General features: G+C 42.0%; 1 protein-coding gene across 1 annotated transcript in view; it reads right to left on the reverse strand.

Moving 5' to 3' along the window:
* Positions 1 to 19,451, reverse strand: part of LOC307143213 (tRNA modification GTPase GTPBP3, mitochondrial-like) — a 43,716-nt gene that overhangs the window by 18,465 nt on the left and 5,800 nt on the right. Inside the window, exons 4-6 of the mRNA XM_079844569.1 lie at positions 14,970 to 15,172; positions 3,340 to 3,412; positions 398 to 541 (exon numbers count right to left, since the gene is read on the reverse strand). Of these exons, the coding sequence (XP_079700695.1) occupies positions 398 to 541; positions 3,340 to 3,412; positions 14,970 to 15,172 (420 nt within the window). The remainder of the gene's footprint in view (positions 1 to 397; positions 542 to 3,339; positions 3,413 to 14,969; positions 15,173 to 19,451) is intronic.

Below are 19,451 nucleotides of genomic sequence, written 5' to 3' on the forward strand. Positions count from 1 at the left end.
CATTGTTATGTGATTGTTTTGTTTTTGATGTGGACCCCAGGAAGATTAGCTTGTCTCACTTTGGTGACAGCTAATTTGGATCCTTTTAACAATAAACAATAAACAAGACAACTGATGGTCTAAAGCACATTATCATAATTCCACAGGTGTTATTTCATAGTTTGGAAGTCTTCAGTATTAATATACAATGCAGAAGGTGTGTCCAAACTTTTGACTGGTACATTTCCGTGTGTGATTTTATGGATTTTTAACTTTTGTATGAGAATATGCTGCGGTTGGTCATCACACACATCAGATGTACAATCTGGGTCCTGAAGCTAAACCCGAGTCTGCCTGGACTTTAGTCTGATACTTATATTTGGCATGTCAGATTCGACACGTGTGTGCCTGATCTTACTGAGCATGTTGAGCAGGCTGCTCTTGCCCGCGTTGGTGCTTCCAGCGATGACCACCTGAACGCCGCTTCGCAATCGCTCTCCTCTCCGCTGATCTGAGAGATGATTTTCCATATCGGTCAGCAGCTCCCGAACAGCTGTGTCCACTGCAGCAGACAAAACACTCAATGCATCAGGGTTGAGAAATAACTAAGAAGATATTTAGAAGAATGTCTGTAACCAAGCAGATAGAGCAACCATTGACTACCATAGTAGGGAACCAATACTATCCTAGTCAATGGTTGTTGTGTTCAGCAGAACAAATAAACTCATACAAGTTTGGAACAACTTGAGGGTGAGTAAACGATGAGAGAATTTTCATTTTTGGGTGATATACACTCACCTAAAGGATTATTAGGAACACACACTAATACTGTGTTTGACCCCCTTTGGCCTTCAGAACTGCCTTAATTCTGCGTGGCATTGACTCAACAAGCTGCTGAAAGCATTCTTTAGAAATGTTGGCCATATTGATAGGAGAGCATCTTGCAGTTGATGGAGATTTGTGGGATGCACATCCAGGGCACGAAGCTCCCGTTCCACCACATCCCAAAGATGCTCTATTGGGTTGAGATCTGGTGACTGTGGGGCCATTTTAGTCCAGTGAACTCATTGTCATGTTCAAGAAACCAATTTGAAATGATTGGAGCTTTGTGACGGTGCATTATCCTGCTGGAAGTAGCCATCAGAGGATGGGGACATGGTGCTCATAAAGGGATGGACATGGGCAGAAACAATGCTCAGGTAGGCCGTGGCATTTAAACCATGCCCAGTTGGCACTAAGAGGCCTAAAGTCTGCCAAGAAAACATCCCCCACACCATTACACCACCACCAGCAGCCTGCACAGTGGTAACAAGGCATGATGATCCATGTTCTCATTCTGTTTACGCCAAATTCTGACTCTACCATCTGAATGTCTCAACAGAAATCCAGACTCATCAGACCAGGCAACATTTTTACAGTGTTTAACTGTCCAATTTTGGTTAGCTGGTGCAAATTGTAGCCTCTTTTTCCTCTTTGTAGTGGAGATGAGTGGTACCCGGTGGGGTCTTCTGCTGTTGTAGCCTCTTTTTCCTATTTGTATTTTCAGTTTGGAGTTCAGGAGATTGTCTTGACCAGGACCACACCCCTAAATGCATTGAAGCAACTGCCATGTGATTGGTTGATTAGATAATTGCATTAATGAGAAATTGAACAGGTGTTCCTAATAATCCTTTAGGTGAGTGCTTCAATGCATTTAGGGGTGTGGTCCTGGTCAAGACAATCTCCTGAACTCCACACTGAATGTCAGAATGGGAAAGAAAGGAGATTTAAGCAGTTTTGAGCGTGGCATGGTTGTTGGTGCCAGACGGGCCGGTCTGAGTATTTCACAATCTGCTCAGTTACTGGGATTTTCACACACAACCATTTCTAGGGTTTACAAAGAATGGTGTGAAAAGGGAAAAGCATCCAGTATGCGGCAGTCCTGTGGGAGAAAATGCCTTGTTGATGCTAGAGGTCAGAGGTCATGGGCCGACTGATTCCAGCTGATAGAAGAGCAACTTTGACTGAAATAACCACTCGTTACAACCGAGGTCTGCAGCAAAGCATTTGTGAAGCCACAACACACACAACCTTGAGGCGGATGGGCCACAACAGCAGAAGACCCCACCGGGTACCACTCATCTCCACTACAAATAGGAAAAAGTGGCGACAATTTGCACCAGCTCACCAAAATTGGACAGTTGAAGACTGGAAAAATGTTGCCTGGTCTGATGAGTCTGGATTTCTGTTGAGACATTCAGATGGTAGAGTCAGAATTTGGCGTAAGCAGAATGAGAACATGGATCCATCATGCCTTGTTACCACTGTGCAGGCTGGTGGTGGTGGTGTAATGGTGTGGGGGATGTTTTCTTGGCACACTTTAGGCCCCTTAGTGCCAATTGGGCATGGTTTAAATGCCACGGCCTACCTGAGCATTGTTTCTGACCATGTCCATCCCTTTATGAGCACCATGTCCCCATCCTCTGATGGCTACTTCAAGCAGGATAATGCACCGTCACAAAGCTCCAATCATCCAATCCTGTCCATGGAGCGGACCTGTTTACATTTCACTGCCAGTTGTATATTGTGTATATAACTGTGTATGTGACAAATAAAACTCTTGAATCTTGAATCTTGAATCTTGAATCATTTCAAATTGGTTTCTTGAACATGACAATGAGTTCACTGGACTAAAATGGCCCCACAGTCTCCAGATCTCAACCCAATAGAGCATCTTTGGGATGTGGTGGAACGGGAGCTTCGTGCCCTGGATGTGCATCCCACAAATCTCCATCAACTGCAAGATGCTCTCCTATCAATATGGGCCAACATTTCTAAAGAATGCTTTCAGCACCTTGTTGAGTCAATGCCACGTAGAATTAAGGCAGTTCTGAAAGCCAAAGGGGGTCAAACACAGTATTAGTGTGTGTTCCTAATAATCCTTTAGGTGAGTGTATCCCTTTAAATTAACCTTAGGGCTTTAACTTTAAAGGACAGGAATAGAGCATAATTTGTTCTGAACATGTACAAACTCACAGAGCACTAGAAGTGTGTCAGTGGAGGGGAAAGACTATTTTTCATGACCTCTATCAGTGGCTTTACAGCCCGTGTGTAACTCTCAGAGGAAGTGTGACAGGTTTGTTCCTTGACGCACAATGAAATCCCTCAATTCCCCATCGAAAAAGACCCGAATGTACACTTAAAACATCTGAGTAACGTTGGACAAACGATGGCAGGGGCTTCTACGACTGTCTCTCAGTGCTTTGATCCCTGGTCTCAACACCTGCTAGGGTTTCTCTGAGGTCAACACCAACAGGAAAGTCTCACAAAACATTCTGGAAATGAATCAGTGTTTTGATCCATCCATTACAGGAGACGTACCGTCATGTAAGATCCCGTCCTCTATGAGTTCATCCTCACTGAAGTCGATGAATGCCTCAACATGCGCCAAGCACTAAATTAAAAACACACACACACACACAACAACTTAGTCGTAATTCCACAGAATGTAGGTTTACTAATGCTAGTTCAATAAACTCGCTAGATATTTAACAAAGTTGATGTTGAGAGTGCCCGTGATTATGTCATTCCATCAAAGACAACATTAGAATAGTATCCACATCAAACTTTTTGAATAGTCTAAATGTATAATTATTATTGTTATTGTTACTATTATTATTACTATTACTATTATTATGAATTACTAATGTTATCACTACTACTTAACTACTCTTATTATTATTATGAACATTATTGTTGTAACTACCACCACTACTATTATTATTATTATTATTACTTATATTAATACTATTATTAATATTATTATTATACAACCCCAAATCAGAAAAAGTTGGGACAGTATGGAAAACGCAAAAAAAAAAAAAGAAGTGATTTCAAAATTTACTTTGATTTGTATTTCATTGCAGACAATATGAACACAAAATATTTCATGTTTTGTCTGGTCAACTTCATGTCATTTGTAAATATGCATCCTTTCCTGTCATTCAGACCTGCAACACATTTCAAAAAAAGTTGGGACAGGAGCAATTTAGGGCTAGTAATGAGGTAAAATGGTTAAATAATGATGTGATTTGAAACAGGTGATGTCAACAGGTGATTGTAATTATGATTTGGTACAAAAGCAGCATCCAAGAAAGGTCTAATCCTTTAGGAGCAAAGATGGGCCGAGGATCGCCAGTTTGCCAACAAATACGTGAGAAAATTATTGAAATGTTTAAAAACAATGTTCCTCAAAGAAAGATAGGAAGAGATTTGGATATTTCACATTCAACAGTGCATAACATAATTAAAAGATTCAAGGAATCTGGAGGAATTTCAGTGCGTAAAGGACAAGGGCGCAAGCCTAAGCTGAACAACCGTGATCTCCGATCCCTCAGGCGGCACTGCATCAAGAATCGTCATCATCTAGAAGCCATATCACCACATGGGCTCAGGACTACTTTGGCAAACCTTTGTCAAGTACCACAATACGTAGTTACTAGTGCTGTCAAACGATTAAAAAATTTAATCGCGATTAATCGCATTAATGCCATAGTTAACTCACAATTAATCGCACATTTTTATTTATTCTAAATGTCCCTTGATTTCTTTTTGTCCCATTATTTTTTCTTATTTTAATGCTCTTATCAACATAGAAAAGTGGATCGGCTTGCTTTGTTCAAATGTTTGTTTTATTGAAAACAACATTGGCATACTGTAGTGTTCGATTTCACACCAACATTCTCACTTGAAGCAGTCATTCACACTTGGAGCAAATAATCGCTCACACAATGTAACACTGTCCATCAATAAAAGGGTGAAAAAAAATACTTTGTTGCACAAACAGCCCCTTCAACAGCCCTTTCTACGGGATCAAAACAGGGTGATACAAAATAAAATTACAAAGTGCACATGCAAGGTAAACTAGGACTCCGCCTATAGTGCAGTTAAACCAGGGGTCGCCAACTAGCGGACTCCGGTCCAAATCCGGACCGCGAAGCCTTTTGACGTAGGCTAATGAAACAGTTAACGTTGCAATGCTCACTGTTGCGTTCAGACCCAGACGCGCGGTCAAGCATGCAGAATCACACCGGACGCGAATGACGCGACATGCACGCCGCTTAATTCGCGCCGCAGAATGTCTATTTGCGTCTTTGCATTGACTTAAATCACTCGCGCAAAACGCTTCATTCGCGTCCGGTGTGAATGCACCATCAGAGCAGAAAGCAGCGCTCAAGACAAGCACTTTTAGTTGAAGACCCCTGAGTTAAACCATGGCATAATACGTTTCTCATTTCGGCGTCTCACGCTTGCCATCCACGTCTACTCTTTTAATGGCCCAAACAAGTGTGGGCAGCCGCAGCGTGCCTGATGTTTTGTTTCCGGTCTAGCTACATCCGGAGTGGTGTTGTAGTTTTTCTAACGTTACTAGTTGCTGCAACAGCATGTGAAAAAACTACAACGTTTGTTAGACCAAAAAGAACGTTAATCTCGCGATAAAAAAATTGACGCCGTTAAAATAGGTTTGCGTTAACGTCGTTAATAACGCGTTTAACTGACAGCACTAGTAGTTACATCCACAAATGCCAGTTAAAACCTGTACTGTGCCAAAAGGAAGCCCTATGTTAACAGTGTCCAGAAGCGCCGTCGACTTCTCTGGGCTCGGAGGCATCTGGGATGGACCATCACACAGTGGAAACGTGTACTGTGCTCAGATGAAGCAGTATTTCAGGTATTTTTTGGGAGGAATGGACGCCGTGTGCTCCGGACCAAAGAAGAAAAGGATCATCCAGACTGTTACCAGCAACAAGTCCAGAAGCCAGGGTCTGTCATGGTATGGGGTTGTGTCAGTGCCCTTGGCAAAGGTAACTTGCACTTCTGTGAAGGCACCATTAATGCTGAAAAGTACAGAGAGATTTTGGAGCATAATATGCTGCCTTCAAGAAGACATCTTTTCCAGGGACGTCCATGCATATTTCAACAAGACAATGCAAAAGCACATTCTGCACACATTCTGCAGTCCTGGCTGCGGAGGAAGAGGGTTCGGGTACTTGACTGGCCTGCCTCAGTCCCGACCTGTCTCCAATAGAGAATGTGTGGAAGACCCCGAACTGTTGCCCACCTTAAGACAAAATTACACCTGAAACACTTCATCACTTGGTGTCTTCAGTCCCTAAACGTCTTTTAAGTGTTGTGAAAAGGAATGGCAACATTACAAAGTGGTAAATGCTTTACTGCCCCAACTTTTTTTGAAATGTGTTGCAGGTCTGAATGACAGGAAAGGATGCATATTTACAAACGACATGAAGTTGACCAGACAAAACATGAAATATTTTGTGTTCATATTGTCTGCAATGAAATACAAGTCAAAGTAAATTTAGAAATCACTTCTTTTTTTTTATTTGCGTTTTCCATACTGTCCCAACTTTTTCTGATTTGGGGTTGTAATACATTACAAATGTTTCTACCACAATCACTCTTATTATTATCATGAATATTATTATTATTATTATTAATACCATTATTGTTATTATAAATTAGAAATGTTACCACTACTATTACTAATATTATCATGAATATTATTGTTGTTACTACCACTACTACTGCTACTATTACTATTGTTGTTATTATTATTGTTACTATTATGATTATTACTTCTACTACAACTCTATTTCTATTCTCTTTCTCTTGGTTTTTCTTTTGTTCTCCGTCTCCTTTTTTTTTCTCTCCCCTTCTCCCAGAGGTTTTGGACCGAGCCATTGCAGCTTGATGCAACTTTGTAATGTATTTGTTTTGTTTTGTTTTGTCCGTATTCTGTTGTTTTTTTTGTTACAACATGTGTATTGTTTTGAGCATCAATAAAAAAAGAAAAGAAAAAAGACTACATTACCCACAATCCTTTGCCCGGACTCATCAGCACTCATTGTTTACACCTGTGTCTCATTTACCTCATTACCTTGCCTATATAAACCATGTTCCTGGGGAAGTCTTGTTTAGTGTTACACTGCATTTCTGAGCGTTTTCCCAGGTTTCATGTCTCTTTGTTCCTTGGATTTCGTGCCTGTTTTCCAGTTGACCCTTTTCCCCCTGCTTTGTTGGTTTGGACTGCCCACCTGTGTTTTGACCTTGCCTGAAATGTTGACTATGATTGTGGATTACCCTTTCATTAAAGCTGCATTTGGATCCTGCGTAACAAGTTTGGGGTAAGTACGTTTTTTTTTTTAAATAATTTTTGGTGAGAAATTAATACTTTTATTCATCAAGGATGCATTCGTTTGATCAGAAGTGATGTTTATTGTTCCAAAAAATTATATTTCAAATAAATGCTGTTCTTTTCATCTGGTCTAGTCATCGAAAACTCATAAAAAATGTAACATGGTTTACCCAAAAAGGCTCATTCTTTGACTCCCCTAGAGTTAAACAGTTGAGTTTGACCGTTTTGAGCCGATCTCCGGGTCTGCCGCTAGCACTGTTAGCATAGCTTAGCATAGATCATTGAATCTGATTAGAACGTTAGCATCTCGCTCAAAAATGACCAAAGAGTTTCCATATTCAGCGGTTGAAAATAGTCCCAAAAATAGTGACGTGTTGCTTTAAGCAGAAAATACTGTTTTCAATATTGATAAGACCTCAGTTTTGAACCGTAGTGTAAATTTTAGAGATAATATTCAGTTTCTTTGTCTGTTTTGTTCCTTGAACAAAATGATTGAGTGAAAGATTCAGTGACTAAAGGCTGATTTATACTTCTGCGTTGTTGTCCGCGTCAATGTGCAATTACACATGCAGGCGGTGTCCAGGCCGCCTACGAATCGCAGAATCGATGCGTTTGTGTAAGAAAAATATCCAATATTTAAAAATGTATTTCATCTTGTCCTATGGCTCTGCATCAGCTGACCCCGCGCCATCACTTCCAGCGAATAAGGTCAAAATACCGGCGCGATCATAGATATATACATAGATTCCTCATTAGTGCCTGTGGATCGGTCGAATGAGGCATCTACGTATATATCTATGATCGCGCCAGTATTTTGACCTTATTCACCGGAAGTTATGGCGCTGGGAACACTAAATGACATTTGTCTGATAAGAGGTAAAAAAATAACAAATACTGTTGGGTTTCTCGCAGAAACCGATGGTTTGGTGTCTTCAGACATCAGTGTGTGTCCACGGGCCGCAGGTTTAATAAGGATTCGTATACCGGTATCTGTGTGTTTTTACTCTCATTGCTCTCATACTCTAAAATATCCCCGTTGACATCATTATACGACTATCACACTGGAGTTAAACATCTGCATTTGTGTTCTACTGAAGAAACAAACACACCTACATCTCTGACGCCCTGGGGGTGAGCAGATCAACATAATTTTGTTTTTGGGGGAACTATCCCTTTAAGACTGTCTCGAGTACACAGCTACGTGCAACACACAGCTAACGGCATAGCTACGCCATACACTCGCCGCAGAAGTATAAATTGGGCTTTACTTGACACCACTGTACCAATCTTGGAAAGCTGCTCAGCCAATCAGATTTGACGAGGATTAATTGTTTCATAATAGCATAATTTATGTGAAAAGTCCTTCCATGAATATCAGAGAGTCTTAGTATGTGGCGGTTCTGTTTTAATAAAAATGGCTGCATGAGCTCCTTAAGTTCAAGACTAGTGATTGACAGTGATTGATATATCGATTTACTGATATTTTCCCTGATATTTAAGCAATTTACCATAATCGGATATCGGTTTTGTAATATCAGCTTTACCGATAAACAGCGCCATCTTGTGGGTGTTTTGAGAATTGTGATCGCCATTACAGCGCATCTGATGCGAGAATACGGCGTGACCAGGTAAAGTACACTCGCCTGTTTTGCTGTAATTAGTAAACTCTATTTAACATAAGTCATTAATACACAAATTAGATGTTACATAAATGCCTGAAATCTAGCTAGTAAATTTGCTGTTCGCGCTGCGGATTGATGCTCAGGAAATGCTCCATGGCCACCGCATATGTAACTTCAACAAGATTCACTTGTTTAAAACACCGGAATTAATTATATAAACATTAATTCGCTAATAAACATTGAAGTAAACAACTCTATGGATATTATGTATTATCTCCGCGAACGATCGCAGTTTGAGTAGTTCTGTGTAAATGCAGAGATAAACATCAGTTTGTCAGCAGATATTTCATCATCTAGAACGACTAAAACATTAATAATTCTGATATAACTTAACATACCGTTTGAGAAATGCAAATGTTTTGTTTGTTATATTCCAATATTCCAGAGAATATTATTCAGTTATTTAACATTATCCTTCACTCTTTAACCTATTAAACAGTTTATAAATCTACTAAAACTGTAGTTTAAAATTAAGTATTACATTTCGGAGCCATTTATGAAAACAACCGAAACAGGGCAGATGGGGCAGATGCTGAGAGATGGGGAATATTACGCTACATTAAACAGCAATGCTATTTTTTTCCAGGTGGTTTAGATTGTTTGTTTTTGTTTTTTAATTGGTTAGAATTACTTTTATGTGCTTTATTTATTTTACCCTTTTTTTTACACCTAATCGAAGATTTAATTTTTTAAACAAAAACAGTTTGGCAACAGTGCACTTTATGTTTTACTCTTTCAGACCCCTCTTTTTATTGGTGTATAAATAAGATTTGTTTTGTTTTCTATGCAAGGAGGGAGTGATTGTTATAAATAAAATGGTTTGTTCAGTTCAAGAACGACAGTAAATAAATATCGGTTTTGTATATCGGTTATCGGGCACATAAAAACTAAAATTATCGGTATCGGTTCTAAAAAATCAATATCGGTCGATCACTATTCAAAACGTGACGTTATCCAGAATAATTTGGGAAGATTGTGCTTCAATGGACGTGAGAAGATCTGAACGTCTGTCACAAATGCCCTGGGGCCTCATTTATAAACGTTGCGTACGCACAAAAGAAGGCGTACGCCGCTCTCTACGCAATAATTGGTATTTATAAAAAGCAAACTTGACGGGAAAATGTGCGGTCCTTCACGCAAGCTCTGACCCAGGCGTACGCACAAAAACGGGTGAAATGAGAAATGGCGACACCGTCGGCAGATGAAGAAACACGTGAAAGTGTGTGAAACTGTAGACCGGTGTGTAAAAGAAATGGCAATACTGCCTCTCATAAATAACATGAAGACTTCACAAAGCAAGTCTTATTAACAGCCGACACGAACACCCGTTTGATCGATCTGCAGTGTAAAACAAACAAAATCAAACGAAAATTACAACAGAAATGCAAAAAAAAAAAGTGAAATATGTTCTGCAATAATATTGGCATGTTATGCAATTCATCCTCATAAATAATATGGTAAACAGAACGAAATAATGTACAAAACTGATATTCTCGTCAATGTGTCCGTCTGGCGGAGCAGATATAGATGCAAGATAGACAGACAGATAGATAATTAGGATAGATAAATAGATAGATAGATGTATTAATTGTCCACTGGGGAAAGTTGTTTTCGTAGTAAAAATTTCTTCATCAGCTACGGAATCATGGTATTCATGCAAATGCCTTTAGTTTGTTTTATTTTTGATAAAATAACATATGACGTATGTCTCAACCATTCAGAAAACTGCAAGAAATTACATTTGCACTGAATTTTCCCATTTCCACGTAGATAATAGGGATAGGGATTAATAGGGATTCCCCAATAATTGCCGCAAGTCTCTCATCAAGAGGGGTCAGCTACGCTTTTTTGCCTCGACTTTGATGTCCGACCATTTCTTCTTTTTTTTCGGCCACGGTCTGAGGTTGTGATGCTTCAGCATTTACGGCGTCTGCAACCTTTTGCACCTCAAGTGCCTTTTTGGCATTAGTAATACCAAAAGGATAATTTAAATTATAATAGAATAATTTCTACTTCACATTGAGTGAAGTTACGTTTTTTTGAATTCCTCTCTGTGTTTGCCATGATTTCGCAATCGATGATTATTAACTTGTGGGCGTTTCACGGACTATTTATGGGCAACTATGGGCGTGACATGAAGCCGCAAAAGCTGCGCTACATTTAGAACTGATTGTGATTTATTAAGGGAAAACTGCGTAGGATGTGCGTGCGCACGGTTTTATAAATCCAAATATTTCTGTGCGTACGCACTAGGGATGCAACACTACAGTTAGTCCACGGTTCAATACACACCTCGGTTTTTAACCACGGTTTTCGGTTCGGTTCTGATGGCTTGTCACATCAGTTTTTTGCTTTTCCATTTTAAGTGACAGGAACAGCAAGAGGTTAAGGAGAAAAAAGTAAAATATTTTTTTATTTCTTTATTTTCTTTCTTTATTTACTTAAAATAATTGAAAAACCTTCCTTAAACTTAAAACTTTACTTAAAAAACCCTTGTACACATTCCTAGTGTATTGTAAAATATAAAATAAATATATATAAAGATTTACACTGGCAGCTCAGAGCTGTACAGCAGCATTTAAGGATGAAATTGAATGAATAAATGTAAAATTAAAACACTACATAGACGTCACTATAAAATATACATTGATTCTTATTAAAGCTGTATTAAAGTTTTCAGTCAAGAGCAGTGAGTGATTTTCTCTTTGTCTTTTGTTGTTGTATTAACATTAAAGGGATAATTCACTCAAAAATGAAAATTCTGTCATCAAGAAATGAATATAGGTTTGGAACAATATTAGTGAGTAAATAATGACAATTTTATAGGTGAACTGTCCCTTTAAGGATCGCGTGTTCACTATAGGCTGCGCTGTTGTCAATTTAAGACCTCTACACATCTAATATACAGACACGATTGCGATTTTATTTTCACTTTAGACATAACCGACTGTGTTTATGTAAACCTTGTGTGTATTTGACAGTATTAGCGCAGTAAGACGACTACTGAGTCCAGTAATCACGTGTTTGACAGGCGTTTAGTGCGCGCGCTCGGAAGAGCGCATGTTTAACCGGCAAGGCTGTAAAACGCATGCAAAGAATGAACTTTCGTGATTGTGAATATCTATAGTGTCCCGTGAGTATAACTCCACCACTAACCTGTGATTGTGAATGTATGTCGTGTTGTTCAGTATTGGGATGGAGTCAAATTTATAGAATTTGTAGAAAAATAATTAATGAAATGCAAAACCGAAAAACCGCAATTCACAAGCGTGTATTGAACCGTGAATGCCGTACCGAACGCTTCAATATTATATTGAGAATTGTGGCATCCCTAGTACGCACGTCCTATGTTTCATCCGTACGCCACTTCTGACGCAAATCCTACGCAAAGTTTTATAAATGAGGCCCCTGGTGTGGATACTGGAGAGCAGAATTTTAAATATTGCCTATTAATTGTACATCATAACTTTCCTTTGTTTTACTTCCAGGAGTCGTCACTCAACCCATTAGCCATCATCGCATCGGCTCCTGAGGGCCTGACCCCTTGGCACACACCCGACTCAGGATGTCCTGTCTCCCGCTCGGAGCAATCAGCACACTCTTACACACACACACACACACACACACACACACACACACACACACACACACACACACACACACACACACAATAGCTGCACACCATACCTCACACAGACACAACACAATCATGAGGAATTATTTAAAAGACCTTAAATTAAAAAGAATAACCTCTCATATAAATCATGTTCAACAGCCAATTCTGCCTCCGTTCCTCACACTTAAGGAAACTAGCACTTGTCCGATCACCAAAGAGCATATTTCTGAACTGGTTTGAACGTGTTTGGTTCTCCAATCTATCAACTGCATTAACCCTGAATGGATTCATGCATACAGTGTTACTTTTGATTTAGTTTTAGTCATAGTCTTTTGACTAAAATGCCATTTAGTTTTAGAATTGTTGTTTTTAATTGTTTTTAGTTTTAGTCGACTAAATATCATAAGTACAGTCGATTTAGTCTCCTAAAATCTAACGAGTTTAGTTCATACATTAAGCATTTAAGCATCACATAACCGACTGTCACTTGAACTGACATTTTGACCTCATTTTGTTTTTGACATTAAAAATACACAAAAGAGCTCAATTCACTTTTTTAAAAACATCTAAATAGTTTTTATAACTTAGTTGGCCATATCAGGTTAAGCTAAAGCTTCAAATAAGTTTTTAATTTCAGTTAACATTTATTTAATTTCAAGTAATAAAGATTTTTCTTTAATGGTTTTAGTGAACTATTATAACCCTGATACTTTATTGAATGTCTTTCCTCCTGACTATGAATTAAATGGGAATGAAATTAAATACAGTTTGTGTAAGCGAAAATTATGACGAAAATTATTCATCAACGAAATTAACACTGCATGCATATAGTCGTATGTATATATATTAAAGGTGCAGTATGTAACTCTTCCGTCCGCTAGAGGTCGCCTACTCAAAAACAAAGGAGTAGTTTGACGTTTGAGCGCAGAATCTTGGCTCATAAGTTTTTGGAGATGCTCTGACCCAGTCGTGTAATCGTCACAATTTGGCCACTCACTCAAATCCTTACTCCTTATTTTTCCTGCTTCTAACACATCAACTCTGAGCACAAAATGTTCACTTGCTGCCTAATATATCCCACCCACTAACAGGAGATCATCAGTGTTATTCACCGGTCATAATGTTATGCCTGATCTTGTTTTCAATGCAAACGTCTAAAGGTTCTTAAATCGAGATGCATTTATTGAAGATATAAAATTAGTCTTTTAAAATTGACCAAATTAATGAGAGCAAAGCCTGCCAATGTGATTCATCCAAAGGGAAGTTTTGCGAACTCATTGTTCTTGTTTTCAACATAAACACATTTTAACACATGTTGGTGTGTTTCCCTGATTGATAACCATTAGGAAACACGTACACCACTCAACAGTTCCCACATTATAGATGTGTACAGCATCTGTCTGGAGTTTCCCGGACTCACACTGATAAACGTGTTAACCCTTAATCGGCCCTTGCGGTCCAGCTTACCCCACTGGACTTTTCCTCCATTTTTAAAAAGTGTTCCCTTCATCTCAGGGCCATGAGACTCTGTGACGTTTCCTAAATAATCTATCTAAACATGCACACAAAATCTGTGCTTGATTTAGTTGTTCTAAAGGTGTGTAAAAAAAAAAATTACCGTTTAAGTCCCTCGGGGTCAGATTGACCCCACATTGAAAATGAATGGGAAAGTGTAAAAAAGAAAATAAATTCACTTTTTTTTTGTCAAAAAAATTTTACTAATCCAGTATAAATCTGAAAATGTCCACATTTATATCAAGGTCTGGTCCTAGAGCATAAACACAAAGTAGAACAAACTTTCTGTCTCGTACACACACACACACACACACACACACAAACACACAAATGTGTGTGACTGCAACAGAGAGTATTTTTATAGAAACTGGCAAATAAAATCAACAAAACAGGCATAAATCTGAAAAAATTCCATACATAAATGAAGGACAAATACTAGATCACAAATGCAACATGGAACAATCATGAGAAAGAGAGGGAAAAGGGCAAATAAAAGAAAGATGAAAGGCAGCTTAACTTCTGCATAACTTCCCTCTGGACCTCTAGTGGATAATGTGGTCATTGCACTCTCTCTTTCTCTTTAACTATAATTCCTAAAGTTTTTCCACAAACCTACAGATGGCGGTATTCTATCCCTAACACATAGAGCAATGTCCAAAAACTATTTATATTTATTTAAGATCATCATTCAAGTGACAAATTTTTAATGAGCCAATTTATGACATAGTTAAGTATTTGTGCAGTAAATAGGTAAAAAACTGCCAAATACCCACAAAAACACTGCATAAATGTATAGTTGAGAAGTAAATAAAAAAAATGATATATATTTTTCCATGTAAAAAAAATATATTTCCTTATGCAATCGCTCTGTAAAAGTTTGGGGTCTATCTGAGCACAAGGGCCTCAAACGTAAACCCTGAGGGACGATTAAGGGTTAAAGCAATCAGGGCTGAGCTAATGTGGTGGTCAGATGACATTGACTTACTCGCTTAAGCCGAACTCTCCAGTCCTGGTAAATGCGGCCCAGGTCTCCGGCCATCTGTCGCAGAGCCTGTCTCCTCTGGGCTTCTGTCTCTGCATGGATCAGATCCCCCAGACCCTCCACTTCAGTGAGATCCAGCTTCCCAGCGCTGAACGCCCTGCGGGTAAACTCACCCGCTTCTGCAGGCCGCAGCCCTGGCACACTCCCTGAAACACACACAACATAACACACAACATAACACACAACATAACACACAACATAACACCAATCAGAGTCCACAGCACCTTATAACAGGCTATGGGTTATGATGAGTGACATTGGGCATGAAATGAGTAAATACATCAGAAATATAAAGGAAATTGGCCTACAAATTCCAGTGTTATTTGGAATAATCAAATATGTTATTTTAAAAAAACAAGACTATTTTTTGGAGTTTAATTTGTGTTACAGACTTATTAAATCAGTCAGGTAAACTATATAATTACACTGGATTTGTTACATGAAAATAAATATATATATACCAAATATATCAAAATAGTCCCATAGTATTCAATGGCTGACTGTAGTAGCTGATTCCATATAATAATGTAAATGTAAACTCATTAATTGATGAATTTCCACATTATAATGGAATCATAAGCAACTGGTCATAAGTAGAATGACCAATTAGAATGAAACGCATCCAAACTGGTTGAAGGGTCCTCAATATTTAGGCAATATTATTCAATATAAAAAAAAAAAAAAAGGTTCTATACACTCTAAAAAAAAAAAGGTTCTATATTGCACCAAAAATGGTTCTTGGCTCGTAATCATAGGGAAACCTTTTTTAGTGCTATATAGCACCAATTTTGGTGCTTCAGTGGTTCTTCAGAGGTGCTATATAGCACCTTAGTCGAAGACCCGCTGAAGACCCGCTGAAGACCCGCTGAAGACCCGCTGAAGAACCGCTGAAGACCCGCTGAAGACCCGCTGAAGACCCGCTGAAGAACCGCTGAAGACCCGCTGAAGACCCGCTGAAGAACCGCTGAAGACCCGCTGAAGACCCGCTGAAGAACCGCTGAAGACCCGCTGAAGACCCGCTGAAGAACCGCTGAAGAACCGCTGAAGACCCGCTGAAGACCCGCTGAAGACCCGCTGAAGACCCGCTGAAGACCCGCTGAAGAACCGCTGAAGAACCGCTGAAGACCCGCTGTAGACCCGCTGAAGACCCGCTGAAGACCCGCTGAAGACCCGCTGAAGAACAGCTGAAGAACCGCTGAAGACCCGCTGAAGAACCGCTGAAGACCCGCTGAAGACCCGCTGAAGAACCGCTGAAGAACCGCTGAAGAACCGCTGAAGACCCGCTGAAGAACCGCTGAAGACCCGCTGAAGACCCGCTGAAGAACCGCTGAAGAACCGCTGAAGAACCGCTGAAGACTCGCTGAAGACCCGCTGAAGACCCGCTGAAGACCCGCTGAAGACCCGCTGAAGACCCGCTGAAGAACCGCTGAAGACCCGCTGAAGACCCGCTGAAGACCCGCTGAAGAACCGCTGAAGACTCGCTGAAGACCCGCTGAAGACCCGCTGAAGACCCGCTGAAGACCCGCTGAAGAACCGCTGAAGACCCGCTGAAGACCCGCTGAAGACCCGCTGAAGACCCGCTGAAGACCCGCTGAAGACCCGCTGAAGAACCGCTGAAGACTCGCTGAAGACCCGCTGTAGACCCGCTGTAGACCCGCTGAAGAACCGCTGAAGACCCGCTGTAGACCCGCTGTAGACCCGCTGAAGAACCGCTGAAGACCCGCTGAAGACCCGCTGTAGACCCGCTGAAGACCCGCTGAAGACCCGCTGAAGACCCGCTGAAGACCCGCTGTAGACCCGCTGAAGACCCGCTGAAGACCCGCTGAAGACCCGCTGAAGACCCGCTGAAGACCCGCTGTAGACCCGCTGAAGAACCGCTGAAGACCCGCTGTAGACCCGCTGAAGACCCGCTGTAGACCCGCTGTAGACCCGTTGAAGACCCGCTGAAGACCCGCTGAAGACCCGCTGAAGACCCGCTGAAGACCCGCTGAAGACCCGCTGAAGAACCGCTGAAGACCCGCTGAAGACCCGCTGAAGAACCGCTGAAGACCCGCTGAAGAACCGCTGAAGACCCGCTGAAGACCCGCTGAAGAACCGCTGAAGACCCGCTGAAGAACCGCTGAAGAACCGCTGAAGACCCGCTGAAGACCCGCTGAAGACCCGCTGAAGAACCGCTGAAGACCCGCTGAAGACCCGCTGAAGACCCGCTGAAGAACCGCTGAAGACCCGCTGAAGACCCGCTGAAGAACCGCTGAAGACCCGCTGAAGACCCGCTGAAGAACCGCTGAAGACTCGCTGAAGACCCGCTGTAGACCCGCTGTAGACCCGCTGAAGAACCGCTGAAGACCCGCTGAAGACCCGCTGTAGACCCGCTGAAGACCCGCTGTAGACCCGTTGAAGACCCGCTGAAGACCCGCTGAAGACCCGCTGAAGACCCGCTGAAGAACCGCTGAAGACCCGCTGAAGACCCGCTGAAGAACCGCTGAAGACCCGCTGAAGAACCGCTGAAGACCCGCTGAAGACCCGCTGAAGAACCGCTGAAGACCCGCTGAAGAACCGCTGAAGACCCGCTGTAGACCCGCTGTAGACCCGCTGAAGACCCGCTGAAGAACCGCTGAAGAACCGCTGAAGACCCGCTGAAGAACCGCTGAAGACCCGCTGAAGACCCGCTGAAGACCCGCTGAAGACCCGCTGAAGACCCGCTGAAGAACCGCTGAAGACCCGCTGAAGAACCGCTGAAGACCCGCTGAAGACCCGCTGAAGAACCGCTGAAGACCCGCTGTAGACCCGCTGTAGACCCGCTGTAGACCCGCTGAAGAACCGCTGAAGACCCGCTGTAGACCCGCTGAAGAACCGCTGAAGACCCGCTGAAGACCCGCTGTAGACCCGCTGAAGAACCGCTGAAGACCCGCTGTAGACCCGCTGAAGAACCGCTGAAGAACCGCTGAAGACCCGCTGAAGACCCGCTGAAGACCCGCTGTAGACCCGCTGAAGAACCGCTGAAGACCCGCTGAAGACCCGCTGAAGACCCGCTGTAGACCCGCTGAAGAACCGCTGAAGACCCGCTGTAGACCCGCTGAAGACCCGCTGAAGACCCGCTGTAGACCCGCTGTAGACCCGCTGAAGACCCGCTGAAGAACCGCTGAAGAACCGCTGAAGACCCGCTGAAGAACCGCTGAAGACCCGCTGAAGAACCGCTGAAGACCCGCTGAAGACCCGCTGAAGAACCGCTGAAGACCCGCTGAAGACCCGCTGAAGAACCGCTGAAGACCCGCTGAAGAACCGCTGAAGACCCGCTGTAGACCCGCTGTAGACCCGCTGAAGACCCGCTGAAGACCCGCTGAAGACCCGCTGAAGAACCGCTGAAGACCCGCTGAAGAACCGCTGAAGACCCGCTGAAGACCCACTGACGAACCGCTGAAGAACCGCTGAAGAACCGCTGAAGACCCGCTGAAGAACCGCTGAAGACCCGCTGAAGACCCGCTGAAGACCCGCTGACGAACCGCTGAAGACCCGCTGAAGACCCGCTGAAGACCCGCTGAAGACCCGCTGAAGACCCGCTGAAGAACCGCTGAAGACCCGCTGAAGACCCGCTGAAGACCCGCTGAAGACCCGCTGAAGACCCGCTGAAGACCCGCTGAAGACCCGCTGAAGACCCGCTGAAGACCCGCTGAAGACCCGCTGAAGACCCGCTGAAGACCCGCTGAAGACCCGCTGAAGAACCGCTGAAGACCCGCTGAAGACCCGCTGAAGAACCGCTGAAGACCCGCTGAAGAACCGCTGAAGACCCGCTGAAGACCCGCTGAAGAACCGCTGAAGACCCGCTGAAGAACCGCTGAAGCACCAAAATTGGTGCTATATAGAACTAAAAAAGGTGCTATGATTACGAGCCAAGAACCATTTTTGGTGCCATATAGAACCTTTTTTTTTAGAGTGTAATATCATAAAATATGATATTATTCCCTATCGAATTAAGGTCTGTACAGTAGAGATGTCAGTTAAAGGGTTAAGTTATGTTTTAGGTTTTACAAACCTACTTTTTCGAACTCCTCCTAGACCATTTGTCTGATTTTCATCTTCAGACCATGACAGCAAAAAGTTATTAATTTTGTGTCAACAGACGAAACAGTTTTCATATACCGCAGATGAGGCATGATGCCAAAATGACTGTATCTCTGCAATACTTTGACACTGTCACCTCACTCGGACCACACAACATCAATTTCATAACTGCGCCACCTATTGGTCAGAAGTGATAAACCATTAAATCATATTATTAGTGACTGTATATGATTTTTCATCTTAAAATGCCTTTAATTGCTCATAGTTGCAGTTGGTCTGACACTCCCAGCATCTCTTATTGTCTTCTTTGCGCTTGTCCCCGTTAATGGCTATATTTCAGCAATATTTCCCTTTGTTTTCAGA

The sequence above is a fragment of the Gobio gobio genome, assembly GCF_949357685.1.
Source record: "Gobio gobio genome assembly, chromosome: 19".
Classification (NCBI taxonomy): Eukaryota; Metazoa; Chordata; class Actinopteri; order Cypriniformes; family Gobionidae; genus Gobio; species Gobio gobio.